The sequence below is a fragment of the Pleurodeles waltl genome, chromosome 4_1, assembly GCF_031143425.1.
Source record: "Pleurodeles waltl isolate 20211129_DDA chromosome 4_1, aPleWal1.hap1.20221129, whole genome shotgun sequence".
NCBI lineage: Eukaryota > Metazoa > Chordata > Amphibia > Caudata > Salamandridae > Pleurodeles > Pleurodeles waltl.
Window position 1 is genome coordinate 90,145,145 of NC_090442.1, and position 17,583 is coordinate 90,162,727.

General features: G+C 39.8%; 1 protein-coding gene across 1 annotated transcript; it reads right to left on the reverse strand.

Moving 5' to 3' along the window:
• Window positions 1-9,621: 9,621 nt before the first annotated feature.
• Window positions 9,622-10,560, reverse strand: LOC138287025 (olfactory receptor 5J3-like). The gene has a single exon (XM_069227386.1). The coding sequence runs from the start codon at window positions 10,558-10,560 to the stop codon at window positions 9,622-9,624; it is 939 nt and encodes a 312-aa protein (XP_069083487.1).
• Window positions 10,561-17,583: the final 7,023 nt, after the last annotated feature.

A 17,583-nucleotide genomic window follows, 5' to 3' on the forward strand; every position in this document is an offset into this window, starting at 1 on the left:
GTTTCACGAGGTGAGAGACCATGCTCCCTGACTTTGCCTTATCTGTGGGGCCCTGGGATGGGGTCCGAGCCCCTTCCAGCACCTTCATGGGGCGCATCAGATTTGCTTCTTTGTGGGGCCCCAGGATGTGGTCCGGGGCCCCTCATCTCATCTTCATGGGGGGTGCGATGGCACCCCGTCTTTATTTCTTTTGGGGGAAGCCCTCAGGCACTGGCCCACCCTGTGGGCACATTCTGGAGCAGCGGCAGAGCCCCACACACTTTGCCACTTGCTCGGAAAAGGTCAAAGGTTGCATACCTTCTTCTCCTGGTTTCCCAGACCCCAAGGGCTTTTTTTGACAATCTTGGTGTCAGTTCGCTCCTGGTGGCCAAACTTCCTGGCCTAGAAGGTTCCTAAATTGGTAGGGAGCCAGTCCCACTGACTACCTACGCCGGCCTTTCATCTGGGGGGTGTTCCTCTTCTCCTGGGCTGCGTGCTCTACTTGTGCCAGCCCACTCTTTCCCGCAACTGGTCCTCAGGGGAGTGAGGGCTTAACTGGCCCTGTCATGCACCCTACTGGGTCTGAAGTCATTCAAGGGCAGAGTCCCTGCCCCAGGGGGCTGTCAGGGGCTCTGCTTTCCAGTTGTCCATGAAGAACATCTTCAGTCCCAGTGTCCTACAGTGAAGCACAGCCAAGAGAGAGAGCTCTCCTCTCTGCAAGACTTTTTAAGTGGGGGCAGAAGTGTCCAGCAGACCTGCACCTCTGGCCAATCCAGATGTGCCACATCACTTCCTTGCCCCGCCCCCTCCTTTCTTCACAGTCTTCTGGGATAGCTCAACATGTCATCGTTCAGAGGTTAGTGCCACATGTGCTCTGAAAGCCTCAGCCTCTCCTCCATGATATTCCTTCCAGGGCATCTCCACCAATTTTCTTGCACTGGATGACAGCTGTCTGATTGTTGCAAGGCCATGTGCAATCAGCTGGACAGAGCAGTAATTTGCCCTAATCCTGAGCTGAGTCAGAGAAAGAGGACATTCCTGGGTGACCCATAAGTTGCACAACTCTGCCTTTGTAACCTACACCATTATGTTTTCCATACAGGTTATAGTGTGCATTAGTATGACTCTGAACTCGGGGGACCCTAGGGGACTGGAGTTGCGCCTGAGGTCATCCTTTTCATTGACATATAATGGAGTGTTGCTACATTGAAAAGAGAGTAAGCACACTGACATTTACATTTAATGGAGTGTCCCAACAGTGAAACAACAGTAAGCACACTGATTATCCCTCAGATGTGTACACCCATCTCATGAGGCCTACTCCAGGTCATCACCCACCCTGCAAGGCTACCTAAACACAGTTCTTGGGCTGCACATGCTAGGATTCCTACCCATGTTGCCCTCACGCAGGTGCACACATGATAACATATAACCAGCCCTGGGCCTCCTATTCTGGCTGTGTCACAGCAGCCTTTCCTGAGAAAGGCAGCACCAGCAGTAAACATGTGCAGTCCATTTTACCATGAGTTTACTGTGGGTAAGTCCCCAACTATGAGTCTCCCTCACAATAAAATATCAAAAACCACGTGATCAAAAAGTGAAGAATCACAGCAGACCAGATAGTCAGAACTATCCTCTAACATTGCTGATTGTCATCGTCATTGTATGACTTGACTAGCAGTATGGTTATCAGCCATCTGTGGTTCCATTTGAATCTTAGTTTACATTAAGCTACTTAAGCTCATTTCTATGCCTATTTACAGCCAGTTGTGATATAATTGCCCACTGGGGTGTAAGTACTTGTCTCTCTCCTGGAGAGGGGGGGGTTGTGCATACTTGTCTGAAACATGATGGTTTCACCTGAACCTGTGTGTGTAAGAGTATGAGACTGTTATAGCCATTGTACCATGGACAATGATTTATTACTTTGAATCTTATGGAAATGTCAGCCTTTATTTTTTAGTGTGACTAACAGGCTTTACGGGCATACTCAAGAATTTTGGCTGTATGTGGCACCATGCTTTATATCTCACTGATTTTGTATAATACAAATGATCATGGGTAAAACAAAACTTGCGAACTAGTTCAAGATGGTTTCTACCTTTCTGCATCCCAGCAGTCCCTTCTTTATGTTGTGGGTTTATTTCACCTTATTTAATTCTGTTTCTTACGGTTATGGTTCACCTGTGATCAAGACACTCTGCAAGTCAAAACTTGTTGAGTGCGTTGCCAGTCAAAAGTACTACTTTTCACTATCTGCTGCAAGTGCTATAACTTTCCTTATACCATGAGAATTAGTATCATCTGTTTATAGATTTATATATATATATATATATATATATATATATATATATAAAATATCTCTATATACAACAAAGGTTAAAGGGGTGTTATACTTAGGAATTAGCATTTAAATTATTTTTTTCTCTCTCTCTTTCGCTAGAAAGATAGATAGATAGATAGATAGATAGATAGATAGATAGATAGATAGATAGATAGATAGATAGATAGATAGATAGATAGATAGATAGATAGATATTACCTACTGGCAGTTGGTATACACTGTTAAGTCCAAGTTTCCATAGAAAATTAGGGATCATTTGACAAATATTCATGAACTTTTCAAAACTAGTATGCCACTTACTTCAGCTGCTGTCTTGAACATTTCAGGGTGATTCGTCAAGAAGGGTCAGAGAAATAGAAGAGTACCAAAAATAATTTTCCATTTACAATTTCCTATAGGAATTTTAGACGCAACTACAGCCCGAACTGCTGCACTTAAATACACCAAATTTGGCGGAAAGCTAGCTCTTCGTCCCGAAAGAGCCCTTTTTGTAATTTGGTGTAAATCCCTTCAGACGTTTTGGAGTTAATAATGGAAAAATACTTTAAGATATCTAGGGACATGGATCCTCCATGGATCCGATAGACCTCTTGCTGAGATCTGATTGGCTGCCAGCACTTCAACAAGGCAGCATCTTGGGACTTTGACTCAGCCAATTTCCAAAAGACAAAGGGGCATATTTACACTTGTTTTGTGCCGAATTTGCTTCTTTTTTTTAATGCAAATTCGGTGCAAAACTAGCTCCATAGTTATACTTTGGGCTAGACATGTCTAGCGTCAAAGTTATAGAGTTAAAGTAACTTTTGAGACGTGGAAAACTACCTTGCATCAATGAGATGCAAGGTAGGCGTTTCCATGCAAAAAAGTTACTCTATGGCCTTAGCGCAATATTTGTCCCCCCGTGCTAAAAATCACGCACGGGGGAAGAGGGGTCAAATAATGGTGCAAAGCTTATTTAACACCTGGGTCAGGGCAGTTGTTAGGGGACCTGTGTTCCTATTTCCATGGTGGAACACCATAGAATAAGCCCACAGGTGCCCTGTCCATGCCCCAGGGACTTACCCACCCACACCAGAGGGGCAGGGGATGATGGGGACCCCATCCCAGGTAAGTATAGGTGAGTATGGGTAAGTATTTTATTTATTTTTTCCAAAGTGCATTGGGGACCCTGGTACCCTCTGCTGGCCATTGGGGTGGTGGGCATGACTCCTGTCTTTTCTAAGACAGGAGTCATGTGGTATGGATGATTTTGCATCAGAAAATGACACTAGGCTGGTTAGAGTCATTTTTTTTCACTCTAACCAGCCTAGTGTAATTTTTCGGTACAAACCCCCCCCCGGCTAACGTAATTTTTTTTACTCTAGCCTACTCTTTGCTTCGGCTTGCACCATTCCATAAATATGGTGCCCAGCTGGCGCACAAGAATGGTGCAAGCCGGTGCAAAACTTTTTGATGCAAAACTGAGTTAGTGCAGTTTTGCATCAAAAAGTATAAATATGCCCCAAAGTCACAAAGGAGGCAGAAGGGGACAGGTTAGGAATACCCGGACCCCCTAGATCTGGTATTGGGTTTGTGCCCTTAAGTAATTATATCTCACTCCCTTCCCCTGCACTAATTACTGCAAATATTACAAAAGTAATTGAATCTTCTATGACATATATAATATATTTGCAACATTTGGAATGAAAACTCAGCCGAGTCCCCCAAACATGTTTTTTTTAAAGTACGGGTCAGATGGAGGTGCCCGTCATAGTTACCTTAGGGGAAAAGTAAATAGCTTCTTGAGAAAAGAATAGCTATAACTGGAAAATTTCTATAGTTTTGTGCATGTAAGATCTGAACCTAACTATAACATCCCTGCAGCCTTTGTTTATTTCAGTGAATTTCTAAGGTTCTTTAATTCTATTTACTAACTACAACATCCCTGTAACATTTGTGTTTTTCAGTTTTTTATATATATATATATATATATATATATATCTCGAAGCAAAGCAGTCCTCTGGGGGCGATCTCCTCGGCTGGTGCCTGCGTCAGGAATGGACCAATTCCCTGTAATTAATTCCTTCCAAAAATAATTTGCAGCACTCCAAAAGACTTTGTATCAATATTTATTCTTCTTCATATCACGGTGATCAAGACTGTGATAGTCGAAACGCGTTGGTGATGAGGTCTTTTGGAGTACTACGAATAATTTTTGGAAGGAATATATATATATATATATATATATATATATATATATATATATATATATATATAGATAGATAGACAGACAGACAAGTAGATAGATATAGATAGAGCAAGGCCTCTAAATTCAATAGAGACAATAAAGATTATGAAATAGGTAGAATTTATACATTTGCTCGTAAATATAATACACTTAGAGCACAAGACAAAGTTATGATGATGGACAGTCCTAATATAACAACTAATACAGCAGAAGACAGCTCGGATTTGAGCTCATCAGCTGACGAAGCTTCTGCTAATAAACTGGATTTTCACGGGGAAATGAGACTACTACGATCAATCACGCCACAATCAAACAGAAGTCGAGGACGAAGTCGAGGAGGTTCAAGACGCGGAGGGGGAAGAGGCAGAAATCACAAATATCAAGACTAGAGAGGACCTTTCGATCTGACAATTCCAATATCATTGTAAATATCTCTACAGTACAGCTCACCTCTAATCAGGAGCGAATTCTAAATTTAGGATTAAGTTTTTGTCCTGATAATCATTGGGATTATGTTGACACCAGAATAGAATTGTATAAATATACACGTAAGTTGCGGCTGTTGAAATATTTTTCCAAGACAACACAGGCCACTACATCTTGTTCCAACATTAATGTAGACACTTTATCTGGTTTTCATGTCAATGAAGTGCCTGATTTAGTAGAAATTGGCAGGTTGGGTTGTTTGGATGATGTTAGCAATGATATAGGTGAAGAGAATAACACTTTGACTGATATGGGATTTGTTACTAATAAGACCGTTGCCAGTAGGCTTAAGCCCTCCAGCAGATTTAATCCCCAATTACCGACTGGTAATATGATTGATTTGTTCTATGAATTGGTAGTTGATGACGTTGATCGGTTTCGGAATGATTGGAAAAGGGTTCAAATGAAAAAAGCCCAAAGAGTGAATTTCTCAGCCTCAGATTGGAAAGATCTAAATGAGCTTAAATCCAATAACACAATTATCATCAAACCCTCCGATAAAGGAGGGAATATTGTTATTATGGATATTAATAGCTATATGAAGGAGGCTAATCATCAACTTTCCAATAAACAACATTATCAAAAACTAACTACTAATCCCACTAATGAATATCAAACCATCTACTGGGAGATGCTTGATAGCTGGCACACTAAAGGGCTAATTGACCAAAATGAATATTTTTATCTCAAAGTTTTGTTTCCTAGAATCCCTTGTATTTACTTTCTACCAAAGATTCATAAAAATACAAAACATCCTCCTGGTCGACCTATAGTGAGTATGAACTCATCCCTATTAGAAAATACCTCCCGTTTCTTGGACCTTTTCTTATGTCCTTTTGTCACCGAATTGCCGTCTTATCTTCGAGACACCAATGACTTTCTTGCTAAGATTCACAATGTTCCATGGCAACCCAACTATCTATTGGTAACCATGGATGTGACTGCATTATACACTTCCATCAAGCATGAATTTGGCATTCAAGCATGCTAATTAGCATGTTAAGATTTTGCCTCACCCATAACGCCTTTCTATTTGACAATCAACATTACTTGCAGAAACAAGGGACTGCAATGGGAGCTTCATTTGCTCCCACGTACGCCAACCTTTACATGGGCTGGTGGGAAAAGGAGATAGCTTGGTCTGACTCTAATGGTAAATACATGGAACAAGTGATACTATGGGTCAGATATATTGATGATCTCTTTCTTATCTGGGATGGTGACGAGATCTCTCTCAAACAATATGTTGATATCTTGAACAACAATGAGCTGAACATTCACTTAGACTTGAAATATAGTGCACAAACTATAGAATTTCTTGATGTCCAGATCTCTATTGAAAAAGATGTCTTACAGACAACCATTTTTCGTAAACCAACAGCCTGTAATTCAATCTTGCATGGCAATAGTGGTCTTCCAAAAGCTTTGAAATGGAGTATTCCATATAGTCAATTTTTACGGGCTCGTAGAATTTGTTCTAATGATGATTGCTTCAAGACTGAAATCATGACGATGACACAGAGATTTTTAGAGAGAGGATATCCTTTGAAGATCCTTAAAGATGCACACTTGAGGGTCTTGAATATGTCTCGAGAAAAATTGCTTTTCAAGCCTGATAATATTCATAATCAAGATCACAATAAGGTATCATCACCTAGACTGTTCTTAGAGTTTAATTCTCAACATTCGCATTTAAATAATATCATACAGAAAAATTGGCATGTTTTGAGACATGATTCTGCCATCAAGGACAGTATAGGTCCACATCCATGTATCACATATCGCAAAACTCAATCTTTGGGTAACCATCTTACCAGAAGCCTATTTCAGAGTCCCAAAACTAATATGTCATGGTTGGCTAAAAAAAGCTTGGGCTTTTGGAAATGTAGACATTGTAAATCATGTTTGTATGCACAGAATACTCAGACATACACCACGTTCGAAGGAAAAATTTGTGACATAACTGAACGTATCACATGCGAAACTGAATACGTTGTATATGTCATTGAATGTGGGTGTCGCAAAAAATATGTGGGCAGTACCATTCATAAACTGAAAGTCAGGTTCCTGCAACATCTCAGAGCCATTAAGAATCATGATCCATCTTATCCTTTAGCTAAACACTTTTGGGATGTACATGAAGGTAATTGTAGTTCCCTAGCATTTTATGGTGTTAAAACCATTGCGGCCCATCCCCGAGGAGGCAATAGAATTGCACATTTGAGACAAATGGAGTCCAAAACTATTTTACTTTTAGGTACAGAACACCCTTGGGGTCACAACTTGGACGCAGAGCTTCATGTACATCTGTAAGTTTTTAGATTTTCCCATACAGAGATATACACATTTCTTTACATTTTCTCACACATAGATTTTGTCCAATAGAAAACATGAAATGAAATTGATGACTTTTTTAGAATATTGTGTTTTGTTAGGATCCTTACTGATTGATTCTATCATTATTGTTATTATTATTATTATTATTAGCATGTTGCCGGATTGAAACTTAGTGTATTTTGGTAATAATTTTTTATTAATAATTTATTCACTTTTAGGGTGTTATACTCATCTATTTTATTCCTATACTGTTGCATAGGTCCTTGGGGAGGATAGCGGCGCACATATACATTCTCCTGTTGCTGAATTTGTGGGGTTTATTTACAATTTCCTAATCGATAACAATTTGACCTATGATATGGATCTATTAATTAATCTCTTCAGATTCCTTTTAGAATATATTAATTTATAGGACTATGACTAATTTAATGAATTATGATGATGAATATCCATTTATTTATTTATTCCACGTTGAAATCGCTTTTACCTGTATTTTATTTTGTATTTTCAGAATTGACTGAATTTACTCTATTTATTTGTCATCATTTGTCATCTATTTATAGCCTGTATATGAAGTGGATGTATTGCAATCAATTGGCAGTACATATATTTATATATTTATATATTTATATTATTAATTAATTACATTTATATATCAGGCTTTTAAAATTAAAACTAAAATCAAAATCAAAATTAAAATTATTAGGTATAAGTGGGCAATATGTGGACATCAAGAGTAAAAGGAAAAAGGAAAAATGAAAATTGAGAAAGAGAGGAGAAAAAAATAGCATACATGGGATTTGTTTTGTATTCAAGAATTGTAGACTGTGATTACAATTAATTAATGTTTTAGTGTTCACAGGTGACCAGACTATATTTGTGATAATGTATTATAATATGAGAGAAATATATAATGTCACATTTTTAGTTCATAGTTTATTTCAAAACATGCACAGGATTAGGAGTTTCTCATTTTTAAGTTAAAATTGTGACGTTATAAAATGGCCGCTCCATTTGCACTTCTCTTGAGCTATGCAATGAACATCAAAGAAGGACTATATGGTTTAAATAGTTGAGTGTAAAATGTCTGCCAATGTCCTGTTGAAGGCTTCGGCCGAAACGCGTAGACATTTGGTTGGGACAGCGTGTGTGTTTTTTGAATGGTGGGCACATTGTCGATCCTTTTTTTGTGCTTTTTGTACCAACCTTTGCTGGTGTGATTTACCTGCAATCTAATCTTTTTTCAATAAATAGCAGCTGATGAATTTATCGAGATTAAGTGGTTTTTTGAGTATTTTACCAGCTAGTATTGAATGATGTGCAGCCCTTGGTGTGCGATTTAAATACACCATTTTTCTGGATATATATATATATATATATATATAGATAGATAGACAGACAGACAAGTAGATAGATATATAGATAGATAGATAGATAGATAGATAGATAGATAGATAGATAGATAGATAGATAGATAGATAGATAGATAGATAGATAGATAATGTCACCACTATGTAATTGTACCTGTGTGCATTTCCATATAAATAACTTTTTAAATTTGGCAATAATTTTGGCATCATTTGGGGGATCTATAGTTCCTTCGCTCTTTCCTGGAAATTTTCAAACTGATCTGCTAAGTGGGGTCCAAGAAAAAGGAGGAGTCACAAAACACTCTTTCACTCATGCAATGTTCATAGATAAAAATAGTCAGAACATACAGCTGAACACAATTGTGAGGATCTACTATGTGAGCCCTAAATTCATTATACATACTTATAGAAAAGGAAAGAATACTCTAATTAAATCTTCTTTGTAGTTAATCATGTCCAAGTGTGCAGTAAATCCACATAAGGTAATTTATGTGTGAACATGTGTTTCTCTCATATTTTCTAAAGTTAATTTTCCAGCTGTCATCCTCTGAAAATATCATCCCTATTGGTATTCAAAGTTTAATCCATACATGTGTATATTTGCTTTGACAAATGGTATTTTACTAATTCCAAGGTTCAGGGGTTACATTTGTGTCTTAAGGTAAATCACAGTGTAAAAAAGGCCTTGTAACAAATGTTGTTTGCCTGTGAAAAGAAATTGTTACATGTCATCTTTGAGGTAGTAAATAGTGTTATTATGAAGTCAATTTTGCATTACTATGATAGAAACATGAATTTGAATTTTTCACTGTAGTAAATAAATGTCTGAATGTGTGTCTTTGAGCTCAGTTGCTCCACATATTTGGCTGCATTATCTATTACTGAAAGAACATGGCACGGCTTAATATCTTCCTGAGGGCTTCTTTCATATCTTGATTTCTCAGGCTGTAAATCAGTGGGTTCAGCAAAGGGATTAGAACTGTTGAAAACACTGCTACCACCTTGTCTTGCTCATGAGACGTGCTGGAGCTGGGTCGAACCTCTGTGAAGAGAATTGTTCCATATAAAAGAGAGACACAAATGAAGTGGGAGGAACAAGTTGAGAAGACCCTGAGTCTTCCTGCAGAAGTACGGATCTTCAAGACAGCAGCAATAATATAGGCATACGAGATAAGAACGAATAGAAGGGATATGAGCATCACAAAAGAGGCACACACAATACGCACCAGTTCAGTCATTGTAAAGTCAGTGCAGGAGAGGTTCAAAAGTACAGGATAATCACACATGAAATGGTCAATAATATTAGGACCACACAAGGATAATTGCAAAAAGCAACCTAAATCAATCAGAGAGTTCAGAAAACCACCAACATATGATACAGCTACCAAATGGATAGTGAGACTCTTCGTAATTGTAAGGGTATACAGCAATGGGTTACATATAGCCACATAACGGTCATATGCCATCATAGCCAACAGAAAGAACTCAGTGCTGCCAAAACCCCCATAGAAAATGAGTTGAGTTAAGCAGCCAAAATATGAGATGGCCTTCCTCTCAACAAGCATGTCAACAAGCATCTTGGGGGAGGAGGTTGATGAGAACCCTAAATCCAAAACAGCAAGGCAGCCGAGAAAGAAGTACATAGGTGTATGAAGATGTGGATCCATGCAAATGATCATCAGTATGCTCACATTACCCAGCAGGGTTAAGACATATATTAAGATAAAGATTATGAAAAGGAGGACTTGGAGTTTTTTGTCTGTGGTGAACCCTCTAAGGATAAGTTCAGTCACAATGCTTTCATTTTCAGGTTTCATGGCTGCAAATTCTTATCTCTGTATGAGGATCTAAGAAAAAGGATCATTTAAAATAATAAATAAAGATTAATTGTAATCAAACCTATTATATCAATCTTTCATCTCAATATGCTCATAATAACGACTGTAAAAATGCTCGATTTCAGGTGAGGTAAATGATATATTTTTTTCTGCAGTGATTGAATCTTTCAGAATTGTTCTGTTCTCTTCTCCTGAGATTCAATCTAGAGGTATTACTCAGTTATTGTGTTGCTGCTCTGTACTTCACCAAAAGAATGACCATTCTCTCTTCCAAACACTGTGAAAACATTCTGATAGATGAGGGGACTCTCACTCTCTTTCATGTTGAAGTTCTTCTCATATTTTTGAATCAAGGATCTGCAGCCCACACCACACCATTTGGTTATCGTGTGAGGAGGATTCCTGTGATGAAGTATATCCCCTGAGGTGTGAGGGGTTTTGTCCAAAAAGGCACAGACCCATGGAGACACAAAGACAGTATCTATCCCTAGCTGGAATAGGGTTCTATTCACATCAATAAACCTGAGTATTTTATGTGTGGTTGTATATAGGACCCATTTATAAATCAACAGGTCATTGACAATACTGCAGTAATTATGGCAATTGACAAAATACAAGGTGAAGATGCAATGCAAGAAAAAAGGTGATACATTATTTCACAGAGATGCTCATTTGTTCAGATTGTCATGGATAAATTATAGGAAACGATTTTGCAAGAACAGTTATGCTTCCCTGGACAAGCACAAGGGTATATCAACAAAGAAGGCATAAGACATTTCATGTTGGAAGAATTCTCAAATAAAAAGGTACATGTTTATAAGAGGCTAGTTACCTACATCATGTTTAATGGTCCATTGAGTCCTAATGCACTGCATGCATTAACAGGATCAGAACATCTTTTTGAATTAGGTTATTTTCATGAAGTCTTAACACATCAATAATAACATCAACAAATTGCAGTAGTGGATAGTGCAAGAGAAAACGGTGGCTAGTCCCTAATTTTTAGAAACCAAATGTCCGAGCTGCTTTATAGCTAAACAAAACAAAATCTGCATGACTTTGTTACTTCCATTTGTCTTGGTCAAAGGTACTCACCTTTTATCAGAAGCAGGTCACTTGAGGAAAGGTGTAACTGATTTGGAATCACACACTGATTCTACCACAATGCCCAATCTTCCCTGATGAAAAACCACACAGATCTGACAAAATACAACTCAGGCAGACTAAGACTAATGATTCAATCCCCACTGAGGGCAAAATGAACCCTGATGATGTTCATGGGTATCTAATATTTGGTCTGATTCTCATCCAGATGTACAGCAACTTATGGAGGGTGAAAGTGATGATCGTACCTTGTTGCCTATACAATAACTATCTAGATTATCAGATGAGGCTAGGACAAGTTCTTATGATTATGAAGGTGAAGCACCTTACTCTTCAGAAACGCAATGGGGACATTAACTCTGTAAGCCATATTACTTTAAATTCAACAGGTGTTTAGTGGGAAGTGCCTATGAGGGTGATGATATTGATTCACTAGTGTCAGTGAATTCTTTCAGACAGGAGAGAGTTTAATGTGATGTTTGTATCATAGAAATATAATTACAAAATTACAGCAATACAACTTTTTTTTTTAATCCAACATAAAGCAATGGCTACGTATGAAAAAACGTTATTCAAAACTGGCATGACATATCTCAAAATTGTATTTCTAAAACACCTCAACTGATGTTATATACCTTATTAAGTTCACTGAAGTCTTGGCTCCTCTCTTATGTTTACAAATTATGAAAGCCTTTGCTTGTACAACCTAATGAGAAGGGAATTTTACTTTCACAAATTCTTCATTATGTAGAATCAGACAGCAGGGGAAGCAGATCCAGAACTGTTACCCATATGGGGTTAGCTGCTTTGGCTGGCCTCTGTCGTGGCCCTGTGTCTGACTCTCTAGGGTTGACCACCTTTGGGTGCCCAACCCCCTCTTCTGCACACAGCCTTCAGTGGTATGCAAAGGTGGGATGATCCTTTACCCATCCCACTGCTGTCAGCCAATCTTCACTGAACACTGCCTTTTTTTAATTGTGACTTAAGAGAGTGGGGTCCATTTGGGATCCCCTCAAATGGCCATGGAGGTCACTGTGTGCCCATCCTTCCTCTGTATGTAGCCATTATGTTTATTTAAGAACCGGGGGACAGAGTCCCTGGGGCCTGTAATGGTTCCTGCAACATATTTTCCATGTTGTGGTCAGCAAATTTGGATCCACCACCCACTTTGAATGGTTCACTTAGAGCATAGCTGGGTACCAGCTGTCCAGATAAGTCTAACTGTGGGAAAACTCGGCTGATTGCAGAAGGCACCTACATTTTTGCCCACATTTTGCACTTTTGCTGGTGCTTTCCTCACTCTGATGGAGCCCTGGGCACTGCTTACCGGTCCCAGGGCTTGTGCTCTGTGTACAAGGATTATGCAAATTAGGCTGATTGTAATTGACTATATCAACCCCCCATAAGTCCCAGTATATTGTAGGGCATGTAGGTTTAGGGACCCCAGCATAGGCGGGGCACCCATAGGTGAGGTACTCAGTGTCATTTTAAAAGCAGGCCTGACTTGCTGGCTGCTTTTAAATTAAAGTTACATTCAAATTTACTTTAGAACTAAAAGTACTTCCAAGTCTTGCACTACTTTATTTTTCATATGTAACCCCTAAGGAATGTCCTAAGTACCCCTAGTGCTGGGTGCTATGTAACTATAAGCAGGGACTTTATAAAAATGTTTTATAAACCCTGGTGAGGGAAAAATGGCCATATTCATTTTCCCTCACTGTAGTGAATGGGATCCAGAGGCTAAAATGTGAAGATTTTATTTTTAATTTATAAAGTCCCAAAAGAAGCTGAATATATCAAGTTTGGTATCTAACTGATTATTAGAGAATGAAATCATCACGAACAGCATTCACTCCAGAGCTCCAACAGATCTCTTTCCTTACCACATCCATTGTCAACGAACTCTGCAAAACACTGAACTGCTTTATCACAACAGCCACCTTCCCCGAAGACTGCCTCCTCCCGAAGAAACCCACAACCGATCCATCAGGGCTCAAGAACTTCTGACCCATCTTGTTGCTACCCTACCCAGTCAAAATCCTGGAAAAATCCATAAACTCACAACTGCGACAGTTCTTCAAGGGCAACAACTCTCTGGATATGTCTCAGTCTGGATTCCACAGCAACCACAGCATGGAGACAGATCTTCTTGCAGCCACTGATGACAAATCTGCACACTCCTCAATCGCAGACATACCACAGCACTCAGCAACCTTCGACACCGTCTCCTACAGCACCTTATGCACCAGACTCCACGACGCAGGAATTCATAAAAAAGGCTTGCAATGGATCCACTCCTTCATCACCAGAAGAACACAGAGAGTCAGGCTTGCACCGTTCAAATCCAAACCAACAGAAGTAATCTACGGAGTTCCTCAGGGATCGTCCCTGAGCCCAACGCTCTTCAACATATACATGGCCCTGCTGGCAGCCATCGTCAGAGATCACAAAATGAACATTGTGTCATACGCTGATGACACACAACTCATCATATTCCTCACTGAGGACCAGGACAAAGCTAAGAGGAAATTTCACACCAGGATAAAAGCCGTCGCCGCCTGGGTTAGGGAGAGCTCATGATCTTCGGAAACTCCATCTCAGACTGGGACGACTCCTGGTAGCCCACATCGCTCACCACATCACCTACTCCAACTGACCAAGCCAGCAACCTAGGAATCATACTTGACTCCTCCTTGTCAATGACCCGACAGGTAAATGCAGCCACCTCTTCCTGCTGGCACACTCTCCGCCACCTCAGCAAATTCTTAAAATGGATCCTGGTTGGCTGCTGCAAAACAATCACTAACGCCTTAGTTACTAGCAAGCTCAACTACGGCAACACTCTACATCAGGAAAATACAACTCATCCAAAATGCCTTGCTAAGAGCACATCCCCCTCAATAGAGGACCCTCCATTGGCTCCCAGTAGAGAAGCGAATCAACTTCACACTACTCACCAACACCTACAAGGTCCTGCACAACATCGAACCGGCCTACCTGAGCAATCACATCTCCTTCCATAGCCCGACCAGACCTCTCTGCTCCACCCAGCTGGCACTAGCTACCATCCTATGCATCTGGACAACCACTGCCGGAGGAAGATCTTTTGCATATCTCACAGCCAAGAGCTGGAACAACCTGCCCACACATCTCAGACAAAGCCCATCTCTCACCATCTTTAGGAAGAACCTCAAAACATGGTTTTACGAATGAGGCCCAGACCCACCACCAGCGCCTTGAGACCCTCAGATGAGTAGTTGCACTTTACAAAAACTGATTGATTGATTATAATAAATACAACAACTTGCCATTGTTGAATTCAATATAACTAGGTCAGGGAAATAAATCTACAACTGTACCTGAAAGATGCCAACTTCAGTTCTGTAGTGCTCTTCTCTGGTTGGCCAGGCCACCTTGATAAGGTGTGAAGTGGCCTGGGCTGAATACAAAGAAAGTGCATGCAGGAGGAGATCTGCCTCAGCAGATGGTGAAACAGGATTGGGGAGAGCAGCCAAATTGGACTTCAAAGGAGAGGACATTTGGGGCAGCTCAGTACCTCCTCCACTTTCTGCAAGACCAGACAGCCAGGTGCCTCCCTGATTAGGAGAGACCTGGAGAGGGGTGTGTTAAGGAAACGTAGCCACACTAGTGGGTGGTCTTAGCCAGACCTAACCTCTGAGATTGAGTTTCTGCCATTTTAGATTTTTGAGAAATGTTGCTTCCTGGGTTTACATTTTGCCACTCTTCCCTGGACTGGAAGTGGTCATCCAATAGGGTGGTGGCCTGTCTGTCATTGGACACTTGCCCCCCTGCTTTCCACCCTAGGAGCAAGCTGACGCACCCGACACACCGCAACATTGCTGCTGCTCTATTATGAGCCGGTGTCAATGTTTTGGTGTGTTTCCCGATGTTGTGGTGTGTTTCTGCTGGGCCGGCGGGCAAAAATGCTATTTCGGCCCGCCGGCCCAACAGGAAACTCGTAGTAGGTACCGTGGAGGGATGGCTTCAAATGCTGTCATCCCGACGTGGAACATTGGCTGGAGGCCTAAGTATGAATGTACATTTTTGACTGAGGCCTTCTGCTTGCAGTAGCCAAGCAGGGCTCCATCACGGTGCGACCAGATATCCTGCGTTGGCTCTTTTAGTTTTTATGCGCTAAATACATTTATTGATGATAAAATTATAGTCTATTGTTAAAGATTGGAGTTGGATTTTTATTGTGTTTTGTGTTTTACTTATTTACTGGTTTGTGATTTTTAAATTCTTTCCACACCTTTCTCCTAAGTTATGCCTTGCTGCTCATTGCCAAGCTACCAAGGGTTGAGCTGAGGTTAATTTATTGAGGCCTAACTGGACCTAGTGGGGGTTAGTGGCCTATTGCTAGGTGTAGATACTTACCTGCCCTTACCATTATTCCACTTTCCATCACTAACATTTTACCAGTGTTAACCCTTTCAAACCTACCCAAGGAAACAGCTGATTGGATTTATACCAACTCAAAAAATAACACTTTCTGAGTAAAGGTCAGATTTTTGACATATGTGTCCTAATTCCATTCATCTGTTCTTTTTTTCTATATCAGGGATCAAAGTTTCTTACTGGATAAATTGGAAATCACACATATGGGATGTTACATTTTTCATGACCTCTGCTTTACAGATCAGTGCAAAAATGTAGATGAAGGAACCAAAGTAGATGAACTTAAGCCTGTATTTATACTTTTTTTGCGCCACATTTGCGTCGTTTTTTGACGCAAAAATGGCGCAAACTTGCAAAATGCCATTGTATTTTGTAGGTTTGCGCCGTTTTGCGTCAAAAAGCGGCGCAAATGCGGCGCTAAAAAAAGTATAAATACGGGCCTTATTTTTTTTAAATGTTTTATGAAATGTTTTTATTAAAACAGCTCCAAAGGTATTATTGAAATATATGTACTTCCTATTGGATGATCTCTATTAATGAGTACAAATAGAAAAGAAAACAAAATGCATAGAAGGACAGCCAAACATTGAAGTATTTTATAACGGGGACATAAACTGCAGAAACAATCTTATGCTCAATAAACTGTGCATAAATAGATTTGGATCAACCCCTTGTACGGCACTCATACAGGAGCTGATTAAAACAAATGTGGATACGCGTTTGCACTAGAACATGCACTTTATTTTCAATGTTGCACTTTCTAAGATATTTTCACTGAGCATACTTGTCACTTTATAATAATTCCTCATAGGAACACAGGAAACATCTATTGCCAGAAGTGATTGGGAAGAAAGCAAAACTGATGAGGAACACATGGGACACATAAAGAGTGGTGAAGTAATTTTAATCCCATGATCAATGTCCAGGAGGACCGAAACTCTTCTGGTGTTGTACTCGCTATGTTTTAAAGATTAAACTGAGTAAATTAAAATCAGCCAGGGAGTGCAACGGTTGAGTGTGTTTGTGTGTGTGTATATATATATATATATATATATATATATATATATATATATATATATTCACTGAAAAAACCAAAGGTTACAGGGACTTTTTAGTTAGGTTCTGAATTTACTAATACAAAACCACAGAAATTCAACAGTAATAGCAGGTGCCCTCGCCATGCACAGTCAATAATTTTATTACAAATGTTGCTGTGAGAATGTGAAAGATGGCATAGAATATGTCATTAGTGATATAAAATGTGGAGTAATTAGCAGTGCATAGCGAAGGTGCAAGTTATAGTCACCTTAGGGCACTAACATCATTTTTTTTTCTTTTTTTCTTTTTTTTTGCCCTTCACTGGCTATCTGGGACCCCGATGGAGCCTTCAAGGGCTCCCCTGCAGTCCCTATATTTTTATTTTTTAAATGAAGAGCCCTATACAGGCTATCTGGGACTGCGAGGGAGCCCTGAAGGGTG